The sequence below is a fragment of the Tachyglossus aculeatus genome, chromosome 16, assembly GCF_015852505.1.
Source record: "Tachyglossus aculeatus isolate mTacAcu1 chromosome 16, mTacAcu1.pri, whole genome shotgun sequence".
Lineage (NCBI taxonomy): Eukaryota > Metazoa > Chordata > Mammalia > Monotremata > Tachyglossidae > Tachyglossus > Tachyglossus aculeatus.
Window position 1 is genome coordinate 49,496,772 of NC_052081.1, and position 23,514 is coordinate 49,520,285.

Consider the following 23,514-nt stretch of genomic DNA (forward strand, 5'->3'; position numbering starts at 1 on the left):
GGCAGAACCCACTCCACCCTGTCCCCAGCCACACTGGGGGAGGAGGTTGTCTGCTGGTTTGGGGCTGGGAGTTGAATTTCACCCCACCAGCACGAGGGAGTGGGAGCCGCTGCACCATTCCTGGGGAAGAATCCAAGAGATATAATAATAATAATAATAATGGCATTTGTTAAGCGCTTACTATGTGCAGAGCACCGTTCTAAGCGCTGGGGGGGATCCAAGGTGATCAGGTTGTCCCACGTGGGGCTCACAGTCTTCGTCCCCATTTCACAGATGAGGGAACCGAGGCGCGGAGAAGTGAAGTGACTTGCCCGAGGTCACACAGCAGACACGTGGAGGAGCCGGGATTCGAACCCATGGCCTCTGGCTCCAAAGCCCGGGCTCTTCCCACTGAGCCCCGCTGCTCCTCTTTTTGATTTTTGATGTTTTGATTTTTCCACAGGGGCAGGAGACGACAGGCTGCCCCCAAAGCCCCAGGCCCGAGCCTCCCATCTCTGGTGGCCGCGCCATCCGCCCGAGGCCTCCTGCCCGGACTCCGAGGGCAGAGCTCCGCAGCCGGCCCGGGGTCCGTTCCCGGCGACCCGCCGCCGTCTCCGTGTCGGCCGCCCGGGCCTGGCCCCATGTGAGAGATGGCCAACGCTGAAGTGAGCGTCCCCGTGGGCGACGTGGTCGTTGTGCCCGCTGCCGGGAACGAGGGCGAAAACCCCGAGGACACCAAGACCCAAGTCATCCTGCAGCTGCAGCCCGTTCCCCAGGGGTGAGTGACCAGGCCCCCAGCGGGCCGGGACGGGGGGCGGAGGGCAGCCGGCCGGGACCAGACCGTGGGTGGAAGGTGGGCCCAGGCTTGACGACATGGGAGCAGAGCAATCAATCAATCAATCGTATTTATTGAGCACTTACTGTGTGCGGAGCACTGTACTCTGCCAGAGTGCTGTTCGGGCCTGTGGGCCCTTCAATCAATCAATCAATCATATTTATTGAGCGCTTCCTATGTGCAGAGCACCGTACTAAGCGCTTGGGAAGTACAAATTGGCAACATATAGAGACAGTCCCTACCCAACATTGGGCTCACAGTCTAAAAGCAGAAGTCAGAACCAGTCCCCACCCTGGAGGGGCTTACAGTCTGCCGGGGGTAGGCACGGGAGACAGATTCAGACCATCAGTAATAATAATAATAATAATGGCATTTATTAAGCCCTTACTACGTGCAAAGTACTGTTCTAAGCACTGGGGAGGTTACAAGGTGATCAGGTTGTCCCATTGCGGGGGAGCTCACAGTCTTAATCCCCATTTTACAGATGAGGTAACTGAAGCACAGAGAAGTGAAGCGACTTGCCCAAAGTCACAAAGCTAACAGTTGGCGGAGCCGGGGTTTGAACCCATGACCCCTGACGCCAAAGCCCGGGCTCTTTCCACCGAGCCACGCTGCTTCTCGCAGTAGTATTTGGTGCGTGTTTACTCCGTGGAGGCCACTGTTCTAGACGCCTGGGAGAGGTAGTGGACGCGATCTCCACCCTTCGGGGCGCTTACATTCGCACGTGGGAGAGAAAGATTAAAATAAATTCTAGGTCAGGAGGAGGAAAGGAGTTTAAAGGGTGTGTGGGAGTACTGTGGGGGGGAGGGAGTGAGCATCCAAGTCCTGAGGGGACACGGAAGTGCTGAAGCGGTAGTAGAGGGGGGAGCGGGGTCGGGAGATGCGAGAAATCGGAAGAGACATGGTTTCAGAAGGGCCGCCGGGATGGGGAGGGGCAGTGCTTTGCCGGATGGGAAGCGGGAGGGAATTCAGGGAGAAGGGAGGGCGTAAGCGGGAATTTGACGGTGAGAGAGATGCGAATGGGGCCTAGGGATTAGGATGGTATTAGAGGAGCAAAGCGTGCAGGCTGGGATGAAGCGTGAGAGGACGGAGGGTAAGTAAGAGGGGAGAGAGTTGATTGAGGGCCTTCAAGCCACTGGCTTGTGAGAGAGAAGAATGGGCAACTATTGTAGGTTCTTGAGGGGTGGGGAGATGTATACAGACTGACATCAGTTGGAGAATGAAGCGTGGACTGGAGAGGGGAGAGACTGGAGACGACAGGGAGGTGTTTGAGGAGACCGATGTAGTCATCAGAGTGAAAAGCGACTGGTGTTTGGACCAGCCGGGGGCAGTTCGGATGGATTCCGGAGACCTCGTTGAGGATGAAAGGACAAAATCTGGGGACAGACCGATCTATGAGAGGTGAAAGAAAGAGGACTAGAGGATAACGCCAAGTTTCCGGGCTTGCGAAACGGGGAGGATGGTGGTGAGGTCAACAGTGAGTGGAAAGGTAGGAGGAGGAGAAGATCCCATCTCCGCCAGCTGTCAGCTGTGTGACTTCGGGCAAGTCATCATCATCATCAATCGTATTTATTGAGCGCTTACTATGTGCAGAGCACTGTACTAAGCGCTTGGGAAGTACAGATTGGCAACAAATAGAGACAGTCCCTACCCGACAGTGGGCTCACAGTCTAAAAGGGGGAGACAGAGAACAAAACCAAACATACTACCAAAATAAAATAAATAGAATAGATAGGTACAAATAAAATAAATAAATAAATAGAGTAACTTCTCTGTGCCTCAGTTACCTCATCTGTAAAATGGGGATGAAGACGGTGAGCCCCCCCGTGGGACAGCTTGATCACCTTGTATCCTCCTCAGCGCTTAGAACAGTGCTTTGCACATGGTAAGCGCTTATAAGTGCCATTATTATTATTATGTGGGAGGGAAGAAGAGTTCAGTTTGGGACATGTTGAGCTCGAGGGGCTGGCGGGATATCCGAGGTCCTGGAGGCAGGAGGAGATGCGAGGTTGCAGATGAGGAAGAGAGGTGTCAGGGCTTGTGAGGTAAATTTGGGGGTCCTCCGTCTAGAGATGTTAGTCGAAATTGTGAGAGCAGGTGAGCTCCTCAGGGGTGTGGGAGTCGATGGAAAATAGAAAGGGGCCCTGAACTGATCCTTAGGGACCCCTCAGGGGGGAGATGACAGCAGAGGAGCTGCCAAAAGAGACTGAGAAGGAGCCGCCGGAGGTTAAGGAGGAGAACCGCTGTCAGTGAGCCCAAGGTCAGAGGGTCAGGGAGGAGTGGGATCATCATCATCATCATCAATCGTATTTATTGAGCGCTTACTATGTGCAGAGCACTGTACTAAGCGCTTGGGAAGTACAAATTGGCAACATATAGAGACAGTCCCTACCCAACAGTGGGCTCACAGTCTAGAAGGGGGAGACAGAGAGCAAAACAAAACATACTAACAAAATAAAATAAATAGAATAGATATGTACAAGTAAAATAAATAGAGTAATAAATATGTACAAACATATGTACATATATACAGGTGCTGTGGGGAAGGGAAGGAGGTAAGAAGGGGGGGATGGAGAGGGGGAGAGGAAGGAAGGGGCTCAGTCTGGGAATAAATATGTACAAACATATATACATATATACAGGTGCTGTGGGGAAGGAAAGGAGGTAAGAAGGGGGGGATGGAGAGGGGGACGAGGGGGAGAGGAAGGAAGGGGCTCAATCTGGGAAGGCCTCCTGGAGGAGGTGAGCTCTCAATAGGGCCTTGAAGGGAGGAAGAGAGCTAGCTTGGCGGATGGGCAGAGGGATGGGGTAAGGTCCGCTGAATTGGTGAGGAGTAGCAGGTCCCGGGAGATCTTGGAGAGAAAGCAGTTTGAGTGGAGTGAAGAGGGTCCAGGGCTGGTGGAGGAGAGGAAGTGGAGGCAGCAGGTGTAAGCAGCCCGCTCCAGGGCTTGGGACAGGAACGGGAGGAGGGAGAAGGGGCATTGGCCGAAAGGCATCTGGAGACCAAAAGCGCCTTCTGGGCAAGTTTCGCCTCTGTCGGACTCTCTTACGTGGTACTAGTAATAGTAATAATAATTGCGGTATTTGTTAAGCGCTCACTATGTGCCAGGCACTATTCTAAGCTCTGGGGTAGGTACAAGCTAATCGGGTAGGATACGGTCCCTGTCATCATCATCATCATCAATCGTATTTATTGAGCGCTTACTGTGTGCAGAGCACCGGACTAAGCGCTTGGGAAGTCCAAGTTGGCAACATCTAGAGACAGTCCCTACCCAACAGCGGGCTCACAGTCTAAAAGGGGGAGACAGAGAACAAAACCGAACATACTAACAAAATAAAATAAATAGAATAGATATGTACAAGTAAAATGAATAGAGTAATAAATATGTACAAACATATATACATATATACAGGTGCTGTCCCACATGGGGCTCACAGTTTTAATCCCCATTTTACAGATGAGGTAACTGAAGCACAGAGAAGTAAAGACTTCTTTTAGACTGTGAGCCCACTGTTGGGTAGGGACTGTCTCTATATGTTGCCAATTTGTACTTCCCAAGCGCTTAGTACAGTGCTCTGCACATAGTAAGCGCTCAATAAATACGATTGATGATGATGAAGTAAAGTGACATGCCCACGGTCACACCGCAGACAAGCCCCCTTTTTCCTCTCCTCCCCATCCCCCCTGCCCTACCTCTTTCCCCTCCCTACAGCACCTGTATATATGTTTGTACAGATTTATTACTCTGTTTTACTTGTACATATTTGCTATTCTATTTTGTTAACGATGTGCATCTATATTTCTGTTTGTTCTGACGACTTGACACCTGTCCACATGTTTTGTTTTGTTGTCTGTCTCCCCCTTCTAGACTGTGAGCCCGTTGTTGGGTAGGGACCGTCTCTATATGTTGCCAACTTGTACTGCCCAAGAGCTTAGTACAGTGCTCTGCACACAGTAAGCGCTCAATTAATACGCTTGAGTGAATGAAAGTAGCAGAGGCAGGTTTCAGTGTGCTTCAGTTACCTCATCTGCAAAACGGGGATTAAGACTGTGAGCCCCATTTGGGACACGGACCAGGTCCCACCTGCTTAGCCTGGCACACAGTAAGCGCTTAGCAAATATAACAAATACCAATTTTATTTTATTTTTTTTAACGTCTCCTGACTCCTGGTGCGGTGCTCTTTCCACCGGGTCTCGCTCCTCCTCGAGGAAGGTAAATGAGTAAGAGCAGAGGTAGTGGATGTAAACAGAAAGGTGCCATTAAGCAAATCAATAAGCAGATCTGGCCGGGAGGAAGGTGGCCGCGAGGGATGGGAGGGTGATGATGAGGATGGTGGTATTTGTTGAGCGTTTACTGTGTGCCATCATCATCATCAATCGTATTTATTGAGCGCTTACTATGTGCAGAGCACTGTACTCAGCGCTTGGGAAGTACAAATTGGCAACATATAGAGACAGTCCCTACCCAACAGTGGGCTCACAGTCTAAAAGGGGGAGACAGAGAACAAAACCAAACATACTAACAAAATAAAATAAATAGAATAGATATGTACAAACAAAATAAATAAATATGTACAAACATATATACAGGTGCTGTGGGGAAGGGAAGGAGGTAAGATGGGGGGATGGAGAGGGGGATGAGGGGGAGAGGAAGGAAGGCACTGTACTAAGCAGTGGGGTGGATACAAGCAAATCGGAGTGGTGGGTTTGTGGGAGGGGAGGGCGGTCCACATCGGGAAGGGGGTGACTTTGGTGAAGTGAAGTGACTTTGGGCAAGTCACTTCACTTCTCTGGGCCTCAGTTCCCTCATCTGTTAAATGGGGATGAAGACTGTGAGCCCCACGTGGGACAACCTCATCACCTTGTATCCCCCCAGCGCTTAGAACAGTGTTTGGCACATAGTAAGCGCTTAATAAATGCCATTAAAAAAAAAAAAAAAAAAAAAAAGGGGGTGACCGTGGGGTGGGAGACAGCAAAGCCCAGAATGAGGGACTGTGAGGAGGTGAGCGGAAAGAGCCCAGGGAGTGAGCTGGGGTCTGGTGGCTCCATGGAAAGGCCAGAGTTGGGGGTGGGAGGGCAGAAGGGCGGGGGAACGGCGAGGACACTGGCAGGGTTTCTGACAATGCCCCCGCCCGAAGCCGGGCCAGGGGATTCGGGGCTGGCAGTGCCAAGTTCCCACTTTGCCCGAGGCAGGCTCAGGCCCAGTGGGGCAGTTGACTGGTCCCCTTGCCCAGCGGCCCACAAGCTACGTCTCGGCTGTCGATCGGGGCCGGTGGCCCCAGGGGTTCTGGGCTGAATGGGCTGGCAGGATTACTAACTCGTATTGCTTGAACCCCTTCTCTGTGGCGCCTACTAAGCTCCGGGAAAAAACACTGGGTGACAGCTGGCCACAGTCCCTGGTCCCCAGGGACCCAGTGTAGAGCAGAGGACTCGAAGGGATTGCCTGGACTCTCAGTTTTCATCTCTCTGTGCACCGTGGAGCCTGTTTAGCGACGGACCTGTCTCCAACAGGATTTACAGCGAAGGCTCGGAGCCCGGGACAGCGGTCGTGGCCGTAGAGACCCACACGATCCACAAAATCGAGGGCGAGATTGGTAAGCCTGGGTCGGGGCTGGGAGTCCCCGTCGTCGGCCCCGGGGGCTGTTTCCTCTGGAGTCTGACTCCCGGCTGGACCTTCTCCCGCGTGCCCGCTCCCTGCCATGGAGGGCTGGGGGTTGTGGGGGGCTGACAGGGCTACGGGATGACAATTCCAAGCAGCCCCGGGGAGCCCGAACTCTCCTCCGGCAGTCTGAGGGGTTTTGGAGCATGCACGTAGGGAACATCATTGAGCCTCCAGCATGTGCTCCCAGAACTTGAAGACTGCCGGGCCTGAGGAGATGGTATCGTAGGGCAAGCCACTGTGGGTTGGCAGTCCAGGGACAGCGGCTGGCATTGCTGCTTTGGGGGAGGGTGTTGGAACTTGGCCCAAGAAGTGTGGCCAGGCTGGCATCGCGTGGTGGGATGGGACGAATCCCCTCCCCACCTTGGGGGCCGTCCCGCCCTCGCAGTCTCCTGCTTCCCTGCCCACTTGCCGAATCAGTCTCCGGGGACCCACCGTGGGTCGGGCACGGGAAGCGGGGAGGGGTTTGCCGCCGGCTGACCGGCGTGTCCCGCGCAGACGCCAGCTCCATCGAGACCCACGAGGAGCTGGAGATCGCTTACCCCATCACCTGTGGAGAGAGCAAGGCCATCCTCCTCTGGAAGAAGTTTGTGTGTCCCGGGATCAACGTCAAGTGCGTCAAGGTAGCCCTTCCCCCTCTGGGCTATGCCTCAGGGCTCAGGACCAGCCGGTCAGGGAATGAGGGGAGGGTCAGCCGGCTACCTCCCTCCACCCCAGGCCTCAGTCAGCGGTATTGCTTCTGCACCCACTGTGTGCAGAGCACTGTGCTAGGCGCTTGGGGGAATAACAGGCAGGATCCCTGCCTTCAAGGAGCTCACTGTCCAAAGATCTGGGGAGACAAACCCTCAAATAGGCTTCAGGTAGGGAAGAAACGGTACAGTGTCAAGTTGTATGCCAGGGTGCTGTGGGGCAGAGGTTGATTGCCCAAGTGCCTCAGTGGCAGTAGTGGTGAGGATGGAAGAGTTGAAGTGACACTTGCAGGATTAGGAGGCTTCGGGCTCCTATGGGCCCTTGGCCGGTCTGCTTGTCTGCTTGTTTCCTGGTGGGGTATCTTCTCCCCCACCGGAGGCCGGCCCACGTCCGTGCTGGGATAGGGGCCAGGAGAGGGGGTAACCGGCCCCCCGCCGTGGGGGGCACCGACAATGGCCGGAGATGGGGAGGACGGGTGTTGCCGAGGGAAGGAGTGTGGCCCAGAAGGCGCCGAGTGCCGGATTAGTCGGGGTCTCTCGAGGGCGGGGCGGGGGCGGATGGCCATCGCTGCTGGGTCCTCAGCCCGCTGGCCTCGGCTGGGCTGACCGCCGGGTGTTTGTCCCCAGTTCAATGACCAACTGATCAGCCCCAAGCACTTTGTCCACTTGGCGGGCAAATCCACGCTAAAGGACTGGAAGAGAGCGATCCGCCTAGGGGGGATCATGCTGAGGTAGGCTGCGAGCCGCTCCCCGGCCCACTCCATCCTCCCTCCCTCCCCCTCTCCCGTCCGCATCCTGGCCCGGGGGACGGGGCCGTCATGGCCCCCTTTTAGACTGTGAGCCCACTGTTGGGTAGGGACTGTCTCTATATGTTGCCAATTGGTACTTCCCAAGCGCTTAGTACAGTGCTCTGCACATAGTAAGCGCTCAATAAATACGATTGATGATGATGATGATGATGATGAGGGAGGCTGGGAGCCGCCCCCCACCCATACCATCCCCCCTCCAGCCCTCTACCCTGTCCCCTTCCTAGCCAGGGGGATCGTGCTGAGGTAAGCTGGGCACCACCCCCACCCCATCCCCTACCCCAGCCGTGGGGGGATCGCACTGAGATCAGCTGGGCGCCGGTCCCTTCCCCTGGCCGGGAAGGGGTACGCCAAAGCCGGCTGGTGCCTCCCCCGTGCCATCCAACTTCCCTCCCTTCTCATCATTTCTCCCTCCCTCCTTCCCCCCGCCAGGAAGATGATGGATTCCGGTCAGATTGACTTTTACCAGCATGACAAGGTTTGCACCAATACCTGCCGGAGCACCAAGTTTGACCTTCTGATCAGCAGTGCCAGAGCTCCAGTGCCCGGGCAGCAGGCCAGCGTGGGGCCAGCACCCCCCACGGCCGATGGTAGGGGGCTGGGAGCCAGCCGGAACCGCTGGCACTCATCCTGGAAGCCCCTGGCTCTGCCCCGGCCCGTGCCCTGCCGGGCTCGGAGCCCTCCCGGCTCCCCCTCCCACTCAGGTGGTCCCAGCTGCACCCGCCCTTCCAGCTTGCTCCGCTCTCCTCGATCTCCGCCTCTTCCGCTTCCCTCCATTCTCCCACCTCCCTCCTGTCTTCCCTCGTCCTTCCTCCCCGTGGATCATCTTGCAGCGTGGGGGAGAAGCCGTGCGGGTCGTGCCGTTCGTTCGGATCGCCCCTCCCCGTGGTTCTCGCCGGCTGAGTTGGGAGAGCCCTCTGTCCTCTGGAGCCCTGCGAGGGGCTGACAGGGCAAAGCAGATCGGGGGCACCCGAGGGCAGGGCTCGCAGCGACTTCCCAGGCAGGGGCAGGGCGGGCTCCCCGCGCCCGGAGCGACCGCCGCCGCGGGCCCGGCGGTGGCTGCCCTCGTCGTTTTCAGCCCGGCACTCTTGACCCTCACGTGGGAAATCAAGGGGCAGAGCCCAGTGTGACAAAGCCCCATCTTTTGCCTAGCCCCTCTGACCCCGGGCGGGATGGTACAGCGGGGCAAGGTGGCCGCGGCCACCGGTGCCAAGCTGGGAGCTCCCTCGGGTCCCCGCCGCCAAGGGGTTCTCGATTCACCCCGGGCGGCACGGCCAGCGTGGTACCGGCCTCCCATCGGCCAGGAGCCCCCCGAGGTCTTCCCTAGAGCAGGGTGGGGCAGGCGCTCTATGCCAAAGAGAGAAACTCGCTCTGCCAGGGTGGTCCTGTCTGACTGGAGCTGGGAGACGCCTCCCGCGGGGCCGGGCATGGCCATCCGAGCCACCCGCCTTCTCGTTTTGTCTACTTGTGGCTGCAGAGCCCTCCGTAAGGACCCTCGCCCTCTCCCTGCCATCTGGCAGCAGACCTGGCTCAGCCTCTCCCGAGGCCCTTGCCCAGATTCCTCTTCTGATTCCTCATCCCGCGACTCCTCCACCCAGCCGGGGACGGAACCGAGGCCGCTCGGTTCAGTCCCTGGAGACAGGCGTTTTTGACCCCGTAAAACCCAGTGGCAAACACACGGGTTTGGGAGTCAGGAGACCCGGATTCTAGGCCTGGCGGAGCTTCTGGCGAGCTCAGTAACCTCTCTGGGCCTCCAATTCCTCATCCATTAAAATGGCAAAAAGAACAAACCCCCCGTCCTCCTTCCCTCTTGGACCAGGTGCCCTGTGTGGGACAGGGACAGTGTCGGATGTGATTATCTTGTCTCTACCAGCAGTAGCTTTTCAGAAACCACCGCCGTCATCATTAACATCATCGTTACCTGATTATCGCACGTCTGCCCCAGCGCTTAGCACAGCGCCTGGGACCTTAATGGATGCCGTGATTGTTATAGGCTCTCCCCGGGTGGCTTTGGAAAGCCTGGAGCTGTTCCAGCAGCCTCTGCGTCCCTGGCCTGGAGCCCCAGGGAATCACCCGGACTGGTGATTCTCCTCTGCGGTCTCGGGCGTATCTGCCGTCCGTTTCTCGCCCTCTTCTCTGACACGCTGTTTCTCCCCGAGGCGAATCCGGGAGGCCGGATTTAGGGAGGGTGGGATCGGGAGTGCTTTGGCCAGGGAGAACGGAGAAGCATCTCACCTGCCCGGAGGTAGGGGCTGGCAGTGGTGGCCTCTCACTAGTGCGTGTTTGAGGCCAGGCAGGTGGGGCTTTCTCCTCCAAGACTGTGCTTGAGCTCTCTCCCAGGTGGCTGGGAGTCTGCTTGATTGGCAGCTGTGCCCTCTCCACTCCCCCACCCCCAGATTCTTGACAGGGGAGGCCTGGGAAGCTAACGGGGAGGTGGTGGGGCGGCCCCGGCTCCCGGGAACGTTCACCGACTCCCCTCCTGGCTCCGTTTTAGGGAGCATCACCCAGATCGCCATCTCCGAGGAGAGCATGGAGGAGGCGGGGCTGGAGTGGAACTCGGCCCTCACGGCCGCCGTCACCATGGCCACCGAGGACGGCGGCAAGCGAGACCCGGAGGAGATTTCAGGTGCCACTCCTCGCCGTGCCAACCCCCGCCCCGGCCGGCTCCGAGTGGGGGTGGTTCCAGGGGGCGGGGTCCCCGGTTCCGGCCACCGCAGGGATTACGGCGACGGATAAGGCATCCACCTGCCCTTTTGTCTTGCGGGGCGGCGGCTGGGCCCGAGAGATCTCCCCTCCCGCCCGTGGTGGGCATTTACCCACACGTGGGAGAGATCCGGCTCTGGGTGAGCGTACGTGTGCCCGTCTGCCCGTGTCAGCGAGCCCGGGCGGAAGGCCGGACGGAAGATGGAGATTTGGGACGAGCCCTATCCGCTCTCCTTTGCCAAGCCGGTGCCAGGCAGGCTGGGCAGGCAGTGCTCACTCTCTCTGCCCACCCCCGGGAGACGGGGGGACCCAGGGAGCCTGTGGCCGCCAACCGTAAGCTTTGGCCCCGGCGCCCCCCCACCCACCCACCCTCCAGCGATCCCAACCCCTGCCCCGTCTCTCCCGTGGGCCAGAGGACACGCTAATGTTCTGGAAGGGTATAGCGGATGTGGGGCTGATGGAGGAAGTCGTCTGCAACATCCAAAAGGAGATCGAGGAGCTGCTGCGGGGGGTCCAGCAGAGACTCATCCAGTCTCCCTTCCAGGTTACAGGTGAGGGACGAAGCCGGGGTCGCGGGGCGGGGGTGCGTCAGAGCAACCCGGGCTCTGCTTTGGGACCAATCGGTCGGTCGGTGGTATTAATTGAGCCCTTACCGTGTGCGGAGCACTGGACTAGGCGCTCGGGAGAGTACAGTGCAGTAGAGGTGGTAGTCATGATCCCCTCCCACAAAGAGCTTCCGCGTCGCCGAAGCCGTGCACCCGGGAGAGACCAGCCGCTGAAGCCTTTACCTTCCCCGTGCCGACTGTCCCGGCTTGGCCGGCTCATTTATCGTTTGGGGACCCGGCGCAGAGAGTAGGAAAGGTGCCTGCTCGCCTAACCCCAAGGATCTGAGGTCGCAACAAGGCTCGGCGGGCAGGGGAGGCTCCGAGGGTATGACGGGGCTCTGCTGTCCGTCCTGCAGAGAGCCAACCCCCGATGACCCACGCCAAGCTCGGGGAGCGGGGCTGCAGACCGTGCAACCTGCTGGGGGGGGACTCAAGGGGGTTGGGGCCCCCAAAGGGGCCAGCTGTAGGGCCCGTCTGGGCAGTTGGGGTGGCGAGGAGCGTTCCCCGGGCCGGAGCAAACCTGGATGGAGCCCCCAGCGTGGAGCTTGGGGGCCGAGGGGCTGCACTGTGGGAGGAGACAGCGCAAGGCTGATCACCACCTGCTCAGACGGGGTTGGGAAGTTCTGCCTTTTTGGTGTAGTGGACCGTCCACAAAGAGGATAATTCCAGATTATTGTGGGTAATAGGGAGCCCACTGCCCTTGGGACAGATTTTTGGGCAAGGAGAAGGGGAAGCGTTGCCCACCTAAGAAGGTGTGAGGGCAGGGACCAGGCCGAGTGGTTGGAGCGTTGGGCGAGGGTGATCTTGAGGGGGGAAAAAACCCAAATGAGCCCTTTGGCTTCTATGGGGGCAGTGGAGCTCGTGGGAAGAGCTTAGTCCAGTGCTCTGCACCCAGTAAGCGCTCAATAAATACGATTGATGATGAAGAGAGAACCACGAGCACTTGGGGGAGTAGCAGGGCATGGCGGGGAGCCAGGCCCGGGCCACCCATGAGGACTCTATTACTCTATTTATGTATTTATTTATTTTACTTGTACATATCTATTCTATTTTATTTTATTTTATTTTGTTAGTATGTTTGGTTTTGTTCTCTGCCTCCCCCTGTTAGACTGTGAGCCCACTGTTGGGTAGGGGTCGTCTCTCTATGTTGCCAACTTGGACTTCCCAAGCGCTTAGTACAGTGCTCTGCACCCAGTAAGCGCTCAATAAATACGATTGATGATGAAGAAAGAACCACGAGCACTTGGGGGAGTAGCAGGGCATGGCGGGGAGCCAGGCCCGGGCCACCCATGAGGACTCTATTACTCTATTTATTCATTTATTTATTTTACTTGTACATATCTATTCTATTTTATTTTTTAATTTTGTTAGTATGTTTGGTTTTGTTCTCCGCCTCCCCCTTTTAAACAGTGAGCCCACTGTTGGGTAGGGGCTGTCTCTATAGGTTGCCAACTTGGACATCCCAAGCGCTTAGTACAGTGCTCTGCACCCAGGAAGCGCTCAATAAATACGATTGATGATGAAGAGAGAACCACGAGCACTTGGGGGAGTAGCAGGGCATGGCGTGGAGCCAGGCCCGGGCCACCCATGAGGACTCTATTACTCTATTTATTTCTTTATTTATTTATTTTACTTGTACATATCTATTCTATTTTATTTTATTTTTTTAATTTTGTTAGTATGTTTGGTTTTGTTCTCCGCCTCCCCCTTTTAGACTGTGAGCCCACTGTTGGGTAGGGGCTGTCTCTATAGGTTGCCAACTTGGACTTCCCAAGTGCTTAGTACAGTGCTCTGCACACAGTAAGCGCTCAATAAATACGGTTGATGATGAAGAGAGAACCACGAGCACTTGGGGGAGTAGCAGGGCACGGCGGGGAGCCAGGCCCGGGCCACCCATGAAGACTCTATTACTCTATTTATTTCTTTATTTATTTTACTTGTACATATCCATTCTATTTATTTTATTTTTTAATTTTGTTAGTATGTTTGGTTTTGTTCTCCGTCTCCCCCTTTTAGACTGTGAGCCCACTGTTGGGTAGGGGCCGTCTCTATATGTTGCCAAACTTGGACTTCCCAAGCGCTTAGTACAGTGCTCTGCACCCAGGAAGCGCTCAATAAATACGATTGATGATGAAGAGAGAACCACGAGCACTTGGGGGAGTAGCAGGGCACGGCGGGGAGCCAGGCCCGGGCCACCCATGAGGACTCTATTACTCTATTTATTTATTTATTTATTTATTTATTTTACTTGTACATATCTATTCTATTTATTTTATTTTATTTTTTAATTTTGTTAGTATGTTTGGTTTTGTTTGCCGTCTCCCCCTTTTAGACTGTGAGCCCACTGTTGGGTAGGGGCCGTCTCTATATGTTGCCAAACTTGGACTTCCCAAGCGCTTAGTACAGTGCTCTGCACACAGGAAGCGCTCAATCAATCAATCAATCGTATTTATTGAGCGCTTACTGTGTGCAGAGCACTGTACTAAGCGCTTGGGAAGTACAAATTGGCAACACACAGAGACAGCCCCTCCCCAACAGTGGGCTCACAGTCTAAAAGGGGGAGACGGAGAACCGAACCAAACATACCAACAAAATAAAATAAATAGGATAGGAATGTACAAGTAAAATAAACTAAAAGGGGGAGACAGAGAACCGAACCAAACATACCAACAAAATAAAATAAATAGGATAGAAATGTACAAGTAAAATAAATAAATAAATAAATAAAATACGATTGATTGATTGATTGATTGACTCGGGGGGTAGCAGGGCACGGGTGGCGGGGAGCCAGGCCCCGGGCCACATCTCTGGAAAGGGACCGGGCTGAGCCCCGGGTCCTGTGCCGTGACTGTGCCCGCAGACGCCGCCATGCTCAACAACGTGGCCCACACCTTCGGCCTGATGGACTCCATCAAGAAAGTGGTGGATGAACGGAAAAGCCAGATGGAGCACGGAGAGGAACAGCTGCTGTACACCCTGACCGGTATGAGGGGCCCGGGTCAATCCCCCTCCAGACTGCAAGCTCGCTGTGGGCAGGGAGCGTGTCTGTTTATTGTCGTGTTCTGCTTTCCCAAACGCTTAGTACAGCGCTGTGAACCCCACATGCGACAGGGGACTGTGTCCAACCCAATTTTCTTGTAGGACAGTGCCTGGCACATAGTAAGTGCTTAACGAACTCCACCATTATTATTATTATTATTCTTGGCGCCTCAGTTCCCTCCTCTGGAAAATGGGGATGAAGACTGTGACCTCCCTGTGGGACAGGGATTCTGTCCACCCTGAAGAGTGTTATCATCTCCCACAGTGCTTGGAACAGTGCTTGACACACAGTAAGCATTTAAGTAGCGCAGTTATTATAATTATTACTACTTCTCGGGTCCTCAGTGCCTTCGTCTGTAAAATGGGGATGAAGACTGTGAGCGCCCTATGGGACCAACCCGATTGGCTCATATCTCCCCCAGCGCTAAGAATGGTGCTTCAATCAATCAATCAATCATATTTATTGAGCGCTTACTGGATGCAGAGCACTGTACTAAGCGCATGGGAAGTACAAGTTGGCAACGTATACAGTCCCTACCCAACAGTGGGCTCACAGTCTAGAAGACTATGCTTACTATGCTTGACACATAGTAAGCGCTTAACAGATACCACAGTTGTTGTTGTTGTTGTTATTATTATTATTACAGTGCCTGGCACATAGTAAGCGCTCAGTAAATAGGACTGATAATAATAATAATAATGATATTTGTTAAACGCTTACTATGTGCAAAGCACTGTTCTAAGCGCGGGGGTTGACACACGGTAATCAGGTTGTCCCACGTGGGGCTCGCAGTCTCAATCTCCGTTTTGCAGAGGAGGGAACTGAGGCACAGAGAATAATAATAATAATAATGGCATTTATTAAGCGCTTACTATGTGCAAAGCACTGTTCTAAGCGCTGGGGTTGACACACGGTAATCAGGTTGTCCCACGTGGGGCTCGCGGTCTCAGTCTCCGTTTTGCAGAGGAGGGAACTGAGGCACAGAGAATAATAATAATAATAATGGCATTTATTAAGCGCTTACTATGTGCAAAGCACTGTTCTAAGCGCTGGGGTTGACACACGGCAATCAGGTTGTCCCACGTGGGGCTCGCGGCCTCAGTCTCCGTTTTGCAGAAGAGGGAACTGAGGCACAGAGAATAATAATAATAATGGCATTTATTAAGCGCTTACTATGTGCAAAGCACTGTTCTAAGCGCTGGGGAGGTTACAAGGCGATCAGGTTGTCCCACGTGGGGCTCGCGGTCTCAGTCTCCATTTTGCAGAGGAGGGAACTGAGGCCCAGAGAAGTGAAGTGGCTTGCCCAAAGTCACACAGCCGACAAGTGGTGGAGCCAGGATTAGAACCCACGACCTCTGACTCCAAAGCCCGGGCTCTTTCCGCTAAGCCACGCTGCTTCTGTGTTCCCCAGGCTCCCCCTCTCCCCCCAGACAGCCCACTGGGATAGTAATAATGATGATGATGATGGTGGTGGTGGTATTTAGAGAAGCAGCGTGGTTCAGTGGTAAGAGCCCGGGCTTTGGAGTCAGAGGTCATGGGTTCAAATCCCGGCTCTGCCAATTGTCAGCTGTGTGACTTGGGGCGAGTCACTTCACTTCTCTGCGCCTGTTACCTCGTCTGTAAAATGGGGATGAAGACTGTGAGCCCCCCGTGGGACAACCTGATCACCTTGTAACCTCCCCAGCGCTTAGAACAGTGCTTTGCACAGAGTAAGCGCTTAATAAATGCCACCGTTATTTAAGCGCTTACTGTGTGCCGAGCAGTGTACTAGGCGCTGGGGTGGGTGCAGACAGTGTGGTCTTGCCCCGCTGCGTAGCACAGCCGATGAGAGCGGGCTAGGAGAGGGGCCAGGCTTGAGGAGCAGAGAGGTGAGGGGTCTGCGGCGGCCGCCCGCGTGCCCAATAACCGGGGCGGCGGGCCCCGTCCCGGCGAGCCAGCGGGCCCAGAACGGCTTGGGGCTGCCCTGGCACGCTGACCCTCCGTCCCGCGCCGCCGCCTCCTCTTTCAGAGCTGGAGAACCAGCTGGAGGAGCAGAAGAAACAGGCCCAAGAGCAGAGGCTGAAGCCGCAGCTGGTCCAGAACGTGGTCCTCATGCCCGTCAGCACGGCCAAAGCCCCCAAGAGACCCCGCCTCCAGCGCCCGGCCTCCACCACGGTGCTCAGCGCCTCACCGCCCGGCCAGCAGCCGCAGTTCACGGTCATCTCGCCCATCGCCATCGCCCCCGTGGCGCAGTCCTTCTCCGTGGGCAACCTGCCCGTGGCCACGCTGAGCCAGGGCTCCAGCCCCGTGACCGTCCACACCCTGCCCTCCGGCTCCCAGCTGTTCCGCTACGCCACCATGGTCTCGGCCGCCAAGGCCGGCTCGGCCGACGCGCTGACCATCCACCCCTCGTCCAGCCTGGCCCTGCTCAGCTCGGCCGCCGTGCAGGACGGCGGGGCGCTGGGCGGCGTGGCCGCGGTGGTGAACCCCGTGGAGCTGGTGGCCATGGAGTCGGGCCTGACCTCGGCCATCCAGGCGGTGGAGGGCACCATGGAGGACGGCCAGACCATCATCGAGATCGACCCGGCGCCCGACCCCGAGGCCGAGGGGGCGCAGGGCAAGGCCCTCATCCTGGAGACCGAGCTGAGGACTGAGGAGAAGGTGGTGGCCGAAGTGGACGAGCACCAGCACCAGGTCCACAACGTGGAGATTGTGGTCTTGGAGGACTAGCCTCCCGGGCGGGGGCCCGGGGCCGGCCGGCCGGCGGTGCCCCTCTGGTCGCTCGTCTGCCCGGGTGCCGCTGTCCCGGTCCCACCAGGAGCCACTTCTTTTTGTTCTTCTTGTTGAATTAAAACAAACGGGATGGACTCTGGAGCGGGACCGGACCCGCAGGACCCCCGTGCCGGGCAGGTGGATCCTGCCCCCTTGCAGGGGACGACGGGGGACCGTCCCGCCCCCGGGGCCCCTGCCTAGGACTCCCTGGGAGGGAGCGACTTTGCCCCGCGTCCTTCGGCACCGGCGGGATATTGGAATTTCCTCTCCCCTTCCACGGCGGAGATGGGCCACCCCGACGACGGGAGCTTCGTCCGGCCCTGCCTGCCCACCTGCCCGCCCCGGTCGGGGAACGACGCCCCACGGACACTTCGGGCCCGGCCACCGCCGAGGGCCCCTCCTGAGGGCAGGCCGGCTCGGGGCTTGGGTCCGTCCCCCCTTCCCCGCTGCCGTGGGGTCGGGAATGACAGCCGCATGCCGGCATGCCGGCCCTGGGACCCGGGCCCGGGCCGCGGAGGACTGGATTTTAACGCCATCGTTGGAGGGCGAGGGTGGGGAGGGGCTGCTTGACCAGCGTGTTAAGTTTTAAAAAGCACACACTCTGGACTGGGCGGGCGGACTTCTTTTTTAATTAAAGAGGGAACGTGACCCGCAGCCTTCTTGTCCGGGGGAGCCGTCATTCCGCGCCGTCTCGCTTCACCCCTTGCGAGGGTCATCTCCGCCCCCAAGGCCGCCATCCGCCCCGTCCTGCTCCGGCAAACGGCCCACACCCGGGGAACCCTCCGGGGGACGGGGGCGGCCAGCCGGGACTCTGCCCTCTGGCTCATCCGATAATAATAATGACATTTGTTAAGCACTAATATTAATTAATAACGACACACTACGTGCCAGGCGGTTGCACTAAGCTCCGGGCTGGCTACAGGCAAATCAGGTTGGATGCTCACGTGGGGCTCATCATCATCATCAATCGTATTTATTGAGCGCTTACTATGCGCAGAGCACTGTACTAAGCGCTTGGGAAGTACAAATTGGCAACATATAGAGACAGTCCCTACCCAACAGTGGGCTCACAGTCTAAGAGGGGGGAGGCAGAGAACAAAACCAAGGCTCACAGTCTCCATCCCCATTTTAAAGGTGAGGTCACTGAGGCACAGTGATTTGCCCAAGGTCACGCAGCAGAAAAGTGGCAGAGCCAAGATTTTAGAACTCATGACCTGCTAACTCCCGGGCCTCTAGTCTATCCGCTGCGTCGTTCAGACCCCTCCTCGGGCCAGGCTGGTCTGAGAGGCAGAGCCAAGCGGAAGGAAGCACGCTGATAACCGTAATATCTTAATCCCCATTTTCCAGATGAGGTCACTGAGGCCCGGAGAAGTGATTGCCCAAAGTCACACAGCCCCGCTGCTTCCAGAGAAGCAGCGTGGCTCAGTGGAAAGAGCCCGGGCTTTGGAGTCAGAGGTCATGGGTTCAAATCAATCAATCAATCTGTATTTATTGAGCGCTTACTGTGTGCAGAGCACTGTACTAAGCGCTTGGGAAGTACAAGTCAGCTACACATAGACACAGTCCCTACCCAACAGTGGGCTCACAGTCTAGAAGTCAAATCCCGGCTCCGCCAACGGTCAGCTTGTGTGACTTTGGGCAAGTCACTTCTCTGGGCCTCAGTTCCCTCATCTGTAAAATGGGGATTAAGACGGTGAGCCCCCCGTGGGACAACCTGATCACCTTGTAACCTCCCCAGAACAGTGCTTTGCGCATAGGAAGCACTTAAATGCCATCATTATTATTATCATTAAGGAAGTGTAGTCAGTGTGACCCCTTCTTTAATTAATTATGATGTCTGTTAAGCACTTACTGTGTGCCAGGCACTGTACTAAGCACTGGGGCGGATACAAGCAAATCGGTTTGGACACAGTCCCTGTCCCATGTCTCGCTTCCCGTTTTACAGATGAGGTAACTGAGGCCCAGAGAAGTGAAGTGACTTACCCACGGTCACACAGCAGGCAATCAATCGTATTTATTGAGCGCCTACTGTGTGCAGAGCACTGTACTAAGCGCTTGGGAAGTACAAGTTGGCAACACATAGAGACGGTCCCTACCCAACAGTGGGCTCACAGTCTAGAAGGGGGAGACAGAGAACAAAACCAAACATACTAACAAAATAAAATAAATAGAATAGATATGTACAAGTAAAATAAATAGAGTAATAAATATGTACAAACGTATATACAGGTAATTAACTTCCCTGTGGCTCAGTGACCTCATCTGTAAAATGGGGATGAAGACTGTGAGCCCCCCGTGGGACAACCTGATCACCTTGTAACCTCCCCAACGCTTAGAACAGCGCTTTGCACATAGTAAGCTTTTTTCATTCATACAGTCATTCAATCATATTTATTGAAAGCTTACTGTGTGCAGAGCACTAATAATAATGGCATTGATTAAGCACTTACTATGTGCAAAGCACTGTTCTAAGCACTGGGGAGGTTACAAGGTGATCAGGTTGTCCCACGGGGGGCTCACAGTCTTCATCCCCATTTTACAGAGGAGGTAACTGAGGCCCAGAGCAGTTAAGTGACTTGCCCAAAGTCACACAGCTGACGAGTGGCGGAGCAGGGATTTGAACCCCTGACCTCTGACTCCAAAGCCCGTGCCCTTTCCACTGAGCCACGCTGCTTCCCATTGTACTGTACTAAGCGCTTGGGAAGTACAAGTAGGCAACATATAGAGACAGTCCCTACCCAACAACGGGCTCACAGTCTAGAAGGGGAAGACAGACAACAAAACAAAATATATTAACAAAATAAAATAAATAGAATAGTAAATATGTACAAGTAAAATAGAGTAATAAATCTGTACAAACATATGCAGGTGCTGTGGGGAAGCACTTAACAAATAATAATAATAATGGCATTTATTAAGCTCTTACTATGTGCAAAGCACTGTTCTAAGCGCTGGGGAGGTTACAAGGTGATCAGGTTGTTCCACGGGGGGCTCACAGTCGTCATCCCCATTTTACAGATGAGGTAACTGAGGCACAGAGAAGTGACTTGCCCAAAGTCACACAGCTGACAATTGGCAGAGCCGGGATTGCCATCATTATTATTATTATTATTAAATACGATTGAATGTGAGCCCGCTGTTGGGTAGGGACCGTCTCTATATGTTGCCAATTTGTACTTCCCAAGCGCTAAGCACGGTGCTCTGCACACAGTAAGCGCTCAATAAATATGATTGAATGAATGAGTGTACTTCCCAAGCGCTTAGTACAGTGCTCTGCACACAGTAAGCGCTCAACAAATACGATTGAATGAATGAATGAATGTACTTCCCAAGCGCTTAGTCCAGTGCTCTGCACACAGTAAGCGCTCAATAAATACGATTGAATGAATGAATGAATTTGTACATATTTGTTCTATATTTTTACAAATTTATTCTATTTATTTTATTTTGTTAGTATGTTTTGTTTTGTTCTTTGCCTCCCCCTTCTAGACTGTGAGCCCGCTGTTGGGTAGGGACCGTCCCTATAAGCGCTTAGTCCAGTGCTCTGCACACAGTAGGCGCTCAATAAATACGAACGAATGAACGAATGAATGACTGAATTGGCACATATTCATTCTATATTTGTACATATTTATTCTATTTATTTTACTTTGTTAATATGTTTTGTTCTGTTCTCTGCCTCCCCCTTCTAAACTGTGAGCCCGCTGTTGGGTAGGGACTGTCTCTATAAGCGCTTAGTGCAGTGCTCTGCACACAGTAAGCGCTCAATAAATACGAGTGAATGAATGAATGAATGAATGAACGAACGAATGAATGAACGAACGAATGAATGAATGAACGAATTCACATTCAATTCATTCATTCATTCATTCAATCGTATTTATTGAGCACTTACTGTGTGCAGAGCACTGGACTAAGCGCTTGGGAAGTACAAGTTGGCAACATATAGAGACGGGCCCTACCCAACAGCGGGCTCACCAATTGTCAGCTGTGTGACTTTGGGCAAGTCACTTCACTTCTCTTGGCCTCAGTTACCACATCTGTAAAATGGGGATTAAGACTGTGAGCCCCACGTGGGACAACCTGATCACCTTGTAACCTCCCCAGCGCTTAGTACAGTGCTTTGCACATAGTAAGCGCTTAATAAATGCCATCGTATTATTAGAAGAATGAACGAATGAATGAACAAATGAATGAATGAACGAATGAGTGGATGAATGAACGAATGAATGAATGAACGAACGAATGAATGAACGAACGAATGAGTGGATGAATGAACGAATGAATGAACGAACGAATGAATGAATGAGCGAATGAATGAATGAACGAATGAATGAATGAATGAACGAATGAATGAAGGAACGAATGAATGAACGAACGAATCATCATCATCATCATCAATCGTATTTATTGAGCGCTTACTGTGTGCAGAGCACTGGACTAAGCGCTTGGGAAGCCCAAGTTGGCAACATATAGAGACAGTCCCTACCCCACAGTGGGCTCACAGTCTGAAAGGGGGAGACAGAGAACAAAACCAAACAGACTAACAAAATAAAATAAATAGAATAGATATATACAAGTAAAATAAATAAATAAATAAATAGAGTAACAAATATGTACAAACATATATACATATATACAGGTGCTGTGGGGAAGGGAAGGAGGTAAGATGGGGGGATGGAGAGGGGGACGGGGGGGGAGAGGAAGGAAGGGGCTCAGTCTGGGAAGGCCTCCTGGAGGAGGTGAGCTCTCAGTAGGGCCTTGTATACATATATATATATATATATATATATATATGTACAAATAAAAGAAATGAATAGGGTAATAAATGAACGAACGAATGAATGCCCTCCCTCTGCCCATCCGCCAAGCTAGCTCTCTTCCTCCCTTCAAGGCCCTACTGAGAGCTCACCTCCTCCAGGAGGCCTTCCCACACTCAGCCCCTTCCTTCCTCTCCCCCTCGTCCCCCTCTCCATCCCCCCCATCTTACCTCCTTCCCTTCCCCACAGCACCTGTCTATATGGATATATGTGTGTACGTATTTATTACTCTATTTATTTATTTTACTTGTACATATCTATTCTATTTATTTTATTTTGTTAGTCTGGTTTTGTTCTCTGTCTCCCCCTTATAGACTGTGAGCCCACCGTTGGGTAGGGACCGTCTCTAGATGTTGCCAATTTGTACTTCCCAAGCGCTTAGTCCAGTGCTCTGCACACAGTAAGCGCTCAATAAATACAATTGATTGATTGATTGATTGATTGATTAGAAGGGGGAGACAGAGAACAAAACCAAACCTACTAACAAAATAAAATAAATAGAATAGATATGTACAAGATAAATAAAGTAATAAATATGTACATACATATATACAAGTGCTGTGGGGAAGGGAAGGAGGTAAGACGGGGGATGGAGAGGGGGACGAGGGGGAGAGGAAGGAAGAGGCTCAGTGTGGGAAGGCCTCCTGGAGGAGGTGAGCTCTCAGTAGGGCCTTGTATATATATATATCATCATCATCATCATCAATCGTATTTATTGAGCGCTTAATATGTGCAGAGCACTGTGCTAAGCGCTTGGGAAGTACAAATTGGCAACATATAGAGACAGTCCCTACCCAACAGTGGGCTCACAGTCTAAAAGGGGGAGACAGAGAACAAAACCAAACGTACTAACAAAATAAAATAAATAGAATAGATATGTAAAATAAGTAAAATAAATAAATAAATAAATGTGTACAAGCATATATACATATATACAGGTGCTGTGGGGAAGGGAAGGAGGTAAGAAGGGGGGGATGGAGGGGGGACGAGGGGGAGAGGAAGGAAGGGGCTCAGTCTGGGAAGGCCTCCTGGAGGAGGTGAGCTATCATCATCATCATCATCAATCGTATTTATTGAGCGCTTACTATGTGCAGAGCACTGGACTAAGCGCTTGGGAAGTACAAATTGGCAACATATAGAGACAGTCCCTACCCAACAGTGGGCTCACAGGGCCTTGTATATATATATATATATATATATATATATATATATATATAAATATATATAAATATGTACAAATAAAATAAATAAATAGGGTAATAAATGAACGAACGAATGAATGAATATGAGCGGGAGGCCCCCCACCCCAACACACACAGAGACACACACGGTGGGGGAAGCTCTTCCCCTCCCGGCCGCCCGAGGGCGCTGCCGCGCCGAGCCCTTCTTGCCGGCGGAGTGCGCGCGCAGCCTCGCCCGGGCCCGCCCTCTGAGGCGGGCGGGAGCGCGCGCGCGTGCGGGTGCGCGCGCCGGCCCGCGCGGGAGGGGAAGGGGGGGAGCATAGAGACGGACGTTGGGAGCGGGGCCTAGAGCGTCGCCGAGGGGGAGCCGGAGCTCGAGCCGCGCCGCGCGCCCTGCCGCCGCCGTCGTCGTCGTCGTCGTCGCCTCAGACCAGGCCCGACGCGC

The 23,514-nt window shown here is 54.0% G+C and overlaps 1 protein-coding gene across 1 annotated transcript; it reads left to right on the forward strand.

Annotated features, from left to right (window-relative positions):
- Positions 1-421: 421 nt before the first annotated feature.
- On the forward strand, positions 422-17,722 carry GMEB1 (glucocorticoid modulatory element binding protein 1). Its single transcript, XM_038758458.1, has 9 exons — positions 422-757; positions 6,327-6,409; positions 6,973-7,097; positions 7,791-7,894; positions 8,402-8,559; positions 10,464-10,595; positions 11,086-11,223; positions 14,138-14,260; positions 16,326-17,722. The coding sequence occupies exons 1-9, from the start codon at positions 630-632 to the stop codon at positions 17,024-17,026; spliced, it is 1,692 nt and encodes a 563-aa protein (XP_038614386.1). The 5' UTR covers positions 422-629; the 3' UTR covers positions 17,027-17,722.
- The last annotated feature ends 5,792 nt before the right edge of the window (positions 17,723-23,514 follow it).

Excerpts from the sequence above, each read along its gene's own strand:
- GMEB1 (XM_038758458.1), top strand. The coding sequence starts at position 630 with ATGGCCAACGCTGAAGTGAGCGTCCCCGTGGGCGACGTGGTCGTTGTG. Across the intron at positions 7,098-7,790 it reads TCAACGTCAAGTGCGTCAAG|TTCAATGACCAACTGATCAG; the intron begins GTAGCCCTTCCC and ends GTTTGTCCCCAG. Across the intron at positions 14,261-16,325 it reads GCTGCTGTACACCCTGACCG|AGCTGGAGAACCAGCTGGAG; the intron begins GTATGAGGGGCC and ends CTCCTCTTTCAG.